The sequence below is a fragment of the Gymnoscopelus braueri genome (genome assembly GCF_963280865.1).
Source record: "Gymnoscopelus braueri genome assembly, chromosome: 6".
Classification (NCBI taxonomy): domain Eukaryota; kingdom Metazoa; phylum Chordata; class Actinopteri; order Myctophiformes; family Myctophidae; genus Gymnoscopelus; species Gymnoscopelus braueri.
Genome location: NC_137607.1, coordinates 44,505,945 through 44,511,944, shown reverse-complemented (window position 1 = coordinate 44,511,944; position 6,000 = coordinate 44,505,945). Strand labels below are relative to the sequence as shown.

Genomic DNA, 6,000 nt, shown 5'->3' with positions numbered 1-6,000 from the left:
GAGAGAGAGAGAGAGAGAGAGAGAGAGAGAGAGAGACTGTATGTAATTTAGAGAGACGGTTCGGTGCTGTCAGTCGTTGTGAAAGAGAAAGCTGTCACATTCTCTGAAGCAGCAGATATTTCATTTTAGAATAAAAAAGATATACTCTTTGGCTTTGGCCTGTGTCAGCTGTCAGCCCTGAGGTTTTAATGATCACCTGTCCACGTGCGTAAAGGCTGAGCCAAAATGACCCCCCCCCCCCCCCGCCTGTGACGACGACCCTTTTATTGTGTCTGGGGGAAATTGGGGGAAATTGCATTTTGGGTGGTTGCTGTGATGACCTCCGGGGAAATTTGGAGAAAACTGATAATGACAATAGTTGAGCCCCACAGCATAGGCTATATATATATACACTATATTGGGGGGTTTGATTCCAGTTGATATAATTGACATTTCATAAGTGTTCCAGAGCTGTCAGCCACCAACAGCTACTGCACCAGGTGAAAAAGATTTAAAAGCAATTGCCTCCCACTATGGGATCAAATTAAGTTGTTTTCGTGGTTCTCAAAGTGGGGTCTGGGATACATCGGCTATTTGAAAACTATTTACATTTTTGGAAGAACAGGACACTTGATATGACAATGATATTGTTATTGACTATTAGAAATACATTATTTTGTTCTAAATATCCACAGTTTGACAAACTAGACGTAGCTCATGTTTATATTGTGTAGATATCCGTAGACATTTCCGTAGACATTTTCTACCTGGAAATGCCTCTATACACGTTTGTTTACAAACATTCTGATCTGCGTATAAAGTACATTTTATTTGCACTGCATCATCCACCCGTCATTCCCCCTTCACTCACCTCGTACTCCTGGGACAGCTTGAGGTTGTCGTTGGCCTTCAGAAGCTCTGTGTGCTCTGCCAGCTCTGAGATGGGAATGGGGGGATGGTTCATCATACCTGTTCACCACACACACCCAGAGAGAAACCCCCCCGGGAGGGGAGAGGAAAGGAAAACAAACACTTCATCAGTACAACTGACAGAAATTCAAATCACAAGTTATTGAAAAAAGAACAAGTCAACTGATACAGTATAGTACGCAAAGGGGATTGGTGGTAAGGGGGCTTCTTGCTTGCAAGACAACGGAGATTGGGGGGGGGTCTCTGGGATGTAATGGTGAGAAAGGTTTTGGTTGACAAGACATGGGTAGGGGAGAAAAAAAGATGTGTAAAAAAACAAACTGGAATTCATTTCAGTCCAGATACACAGCTGATTGGTTGATTGGTGGTGGTGTTAACAGGGACCTGATTGGGCCAGGCCAGAGCTCAACATTCTGATTTAGGATTCACACAGAATCTATACGTTTCCCTCTTCCTTCGTCCTGATCAAAGGTAGTGAATTTTGTCTATAGATCAACAGTGACTGATTTCTCCCTAGAGGCAGTCAACCAACATTCACGATTTAACCCAATAGCTAGGTCTCTAGAGTAGAATAGGAATGTACTAAACAAACAGCTGCTTAGCTGACAGTGTGACTTGGAAGGGAGACAAAACATGTCATGATTGAAGCCAGTGGGCTTCAGGTGCTAACTTTCTAAACCTGTTCATAATGGCTTTTCTATACCCTGGCCTGGGGGGACAGGTGACCACATGACATGGGGGCAAAGTGGGAGGTGTATGTGAGTGGGGGGGGGGGATATGAAGCAGGGGGGGGGGGTGGAGTGGGTGTAACAAGTGTGAGTGACACTGAGTGACATGGTGAGCTGCTCCACACCCAGCAAGCCAAGGCGAATAAAGCGAAGCATGGCGTCTTCTAAGTTCAGCTGGTCGTTTTCCTCTATCCAACTTGTTCAACCTGGGCTAGTTATGAAGACCCCCAGGGTATGTGGGGGGCCTCAATCATCATAACAACCCTCAGTACGCGTCCCCGGCTGCAGACCTTGTTTGTCGCCGAGTGCCCCCTCCTCCCAGCTCTTTTTCCTTAATTATCCTCCAGAAATAAACTCATCTCAGTCAGTCTAGTGGAGGAAATTGCATGACATTCTCTCTCTCCCTCTCTCTCCCTGGGGTCCAACTTCCACTGTGCTGTCACCGGCTGGCTGCAACATTATCAGTAGTGCTGTGCTCTCCATAGCACTATAATCCATTTAGCGCCATAATGCAGGGACCATGTAATGGAATATGGGGGGCTGTCCATATATACTGTGGTAATGTCCCTGGGTGGAGTGTCCAGCCATACTTAACGCTTTCATATTTTGTGAAAGAGGGGTCTTTGAAGGGGATCTTATTTTTGCTTTGCCTTTGCCTCAAGGTCAAAAGTCCTTCATAATGTTGACGAACAAAATTCTCCGGGTTAAATGGGCCGTGCAAATTGGGCGTAATCACATTAACCATCCTTAATTTGCCCCCGATCCGAATGTCAAGGGAAAGGTCTGGCTTTTTTTTCTTTCTTTCTTTTTTCATCTTTTGTTTGCTCTGAGAGGAGAAGACCCCGGCCGTCCCCCCCTGACACTCTTAATTAGTAATGCTAATTTATTTTTACACCAGAAGAACAAAGTGGGAGCGTCAATTACATGGAGATTAACTAAAGATTACAGCGGGCTGTGAGACGAATGAAGATAGAACGCCATTCAACTGCATCCTTTGGAAACAACATGGAAACAAGGACACAGCGTGTTAACACATTGTTTTTTTGAAGGGAGCCGTAATGCGTTTCAACACAGTGCCGGGTCATTACGGTTCTGTTCAATAAATCAACAAGCTTTCTTGACCTCCTTTTCAACAGTGGTGCAACGTAAACTAAGTACATTTACTCAAGTACCGTAGTTATATGCGATTTTTAGGTACTTTTACTTTACTTGAGTATGTACATTTTTCGATTTTTCTACTCCACTACAACACGTATTCTTCTACTGTAGGTGTATCTCGATGCCAATACTTGTGTACTTTTACTCAAGTACAATTCTGAATACCTGCCTTTTACTTAACAGATTATGTTTTATATTATTGCTACTTTTACTTAAGTAAGACCATCTGAGTGTTAAATTCTTCCACTACTTCAATTCAATAAATCGAGAGTGTTCTTAACCTCGTTCCCGTTCAATGTCAAAACGCAAGTCTTTACGAGGTAATAAATGCACTCGACTGATATTAATTCATTTGGTGGAGGGGCTTGTGGGTTTGTTTGCTAGCTACTCAAGGCTCTCAATGAACCGACAAAACTATAGCTGCTACCCGTGGCAACACATCCCAATTCTAGCTTTTATTAATCACCTCGAGGAATGGAGTGAATTCACTGAGATGAATGTCAAGACTACCCCCCAAATAAAAGGATCTGCATATTCGTGCTGGCAGAAACCTCATATCTCCATGTTCCCATGCTTTTCATGGTTTATTTGGTAAATTAATTACTGTTTCACACCCGACAGCGCAGATATCAACGGTGCCTAATAATGGTGGTTGGTATTAATCAACTCAAGGAGAGTAGATCCACTGAGATGAATGTCAGGGAGAAATCCAGCATCCGCATATTAACAGTGGCTGTCGGCTTATTTACAGCACATTCAAAATGTATCACTATCTATGAGCCAAATGAGGAAATCGTTGCTGTTGGGCAGAAACCTTGTATCTCCATATTTAAACTTTTTATATTTTTGTAAATTAATTACCCTACTTCATCACAGAAGAGTGTCTCGTATCACAAATAGTGAAAATAGCCGATTTTCGGGTAGATTGGCTATTTTCACTATTTCAAAATGTTTTTAAAATAATAAAAATGGAACTGTTTGGGACGTACACGGTTTCCACTCGACAGCAAGGAAATGGGTATGCAAATGAGAGTCCTGGTTTCTCCTTGAGAAAACAAGAGCGCCTTGTTTGAGAAGAGATCAAAGAATGTTTGTCTTCCGTCTGTGTGCCTCTGTGAGTATGGATGTCTGTCTGTCTGTCTGTCTGTCTGTCTGTCTGTCTGTCTGTCTGTCTGTGCGCGCTCGTTCGTTCGTGTGCGTTTGTGAGTGTCTGTGTGTAGCTAGACACCTGCTACACCAGTTCATCTGAGTTGGTGTTGAATGTATATGTATGATTGTATACAGTATGTGAAACTGTTTACAATCATGTACTGTATGCATACCCACAATGCATTGCGAATAGCCCAGAGTTGAGAGGCATAACAATGCATCGTTTGTGTAAAGTCTTGGTTAAGCTACTTAAAACTTTGCTAGAGAGTTTTTGGGATATGATTTGAATACTAACTGTGAAGCGCTTTCATCCCCAAAAAACTTTTCACTTCATCTTCAACCTTACACCAACATAACCCATACGCAATACACTTGTGTGTTTACACTGTGGCTATAAGCCCATCTGTTAGCAATGTCTCTCTCTCTTTCTCTCCCTCCATCTCAGTCACTCTCTCGCCATCTCTCTCTTGATCTACTATTCCATCCGTCCACCGTGCCAAAAAACAAACGAGTCGATTGCGGCCGATTTGTTTTCTTACCCATATTGTCGTTTGTTTGTGTGCAGTGCGTTGTTTACCCAGGAGGGGATTTGATTTCAAACAAGCAGAGGCTCCGTCGCAACCTGTCCTCCACACGCAAAGGCACTGAAGGGCAAGTTGTTATCCCCACGCCCCCCCGCACACCTCCCCCATAGTGGTGGACAGTGACTAAGTACATGTACTTGAGTGCTGTACTTAAGTACATTCTATTAGTAGGTCGTTGCTGTCGGGGCAGAAATCTTGGATCTCCATACTTGAACTTTTTGTGTTTTTTCGTAAATTAACGCACTACTTGATCATACTACAGCGTTACACAAAAGCATCAAAAGTAGCCGGTCTACAAGCTCAAAGCGTGGCGCGAAGCGACGTGTTTTGACGCGTTTTGAGCAATTGTTAACAGTACAGGTAGTACAGTCAAAGGTCATGCTAAAAGGATAACACAGAAAGCCCCAGGGGCTTGTTTCCTTTGTGGTCCATTGTATTCAATTCATCAGTAATATATGTATTGAATTCTTGAGTATATTTTTTTAAAACAAGTACTCCATGTACTTTTAACTCAAGTAAAACATTTGACTGAGCAACTTTCACTTGTAGGGAGTAATATTTGACCAGGAGTATCTCTATACAGTACTTTGACTTGAGTACTGGGGTTGAGTATTTGTCCACCACTGCTTATCTTCATCCTCTCATCCTCACCAACCCCCCTCCTCCAAACGTGCAGTGTTTCATTTCCGTGTGTTTCTCGTATTCAAACACGGGCTCTCCCTTCCTTCCTAATGTCTTTCCTCTGCAATCAGTGAGTGAGATCAACTAGCGTAGAACAACAACAACAAAAAAACTGCCGTCTAATTACGCATTTCCAGTCTCCTCGATCGGCGCCCGATGCGCCCGAGAAATAACGATTATTATTTTTGATAGACCCATCCAGTATGACAAAGGCTGTTTATGATGTTTCAGTTATTTACATATAAAAGGAAGACACTTGTCTTGGGATAAGAAAATAATAGAATAATAGAGGAATGGAGTGAAAGAGTGTAGCACGGATACGGAAGGCAGAAAACCCTGGATTCTTTTTCTAATGTTGGTTTCTCAACGGGGGGGTTGATCAAATGTTGAAGCCGTCATCTGCTGCTGCTTTCATTAATTCCGCTTGTTATCTGCGAGCACAGGAAAGACCCTACTACAATAACACTGGTGGACCGTAAGGATATTGCAAGTGGGCCCCGAAATAATTTCCAAAACACTAATTGTAACGATAATATAATCATTAATAAGAATGAATGTAAACAAAAAGACAGATGGTCAGATGGGTGGTGGGCTGGCCAACGCTTTCCAGATTTTCAAGTGGGCCCTGAATCTGATCCAGAAAAGGTTGGGGAACCACGTAACCGCTATAGTCTCACACCTGAACCTAGAAAGAGAACGTGATGTCACCCCATTGAAAGTAATACCGAGAACCTCTCAAGATGGCGCCACCTGTCCATTGAACCCCATCGAACGGTTCCTCAAGCTATGTA

The 6,000-nt window shown here is 43.0% G+C and overlaps 1 protein-coding gene across 1 annotated transcript in view; it reads right to left on the bottom strand.

Annotated features, from left to right (window-relative positions):
* ptprsa (protein tyrosine phosphatase receptor type Sa) overlaps positions 1-6,000 on the bottom strand; it is a 282,355-nt gene that overhangs the window by 51,735 nt on the left and 224,620 nt on the right. Inside the window, 1 exon segment of the mRNA XM_080431352.1 lies at positions 851-948. Within this exon segment, the coding sequence (XP_080287478.1) occupies positions 851-948 (98 nt within the window).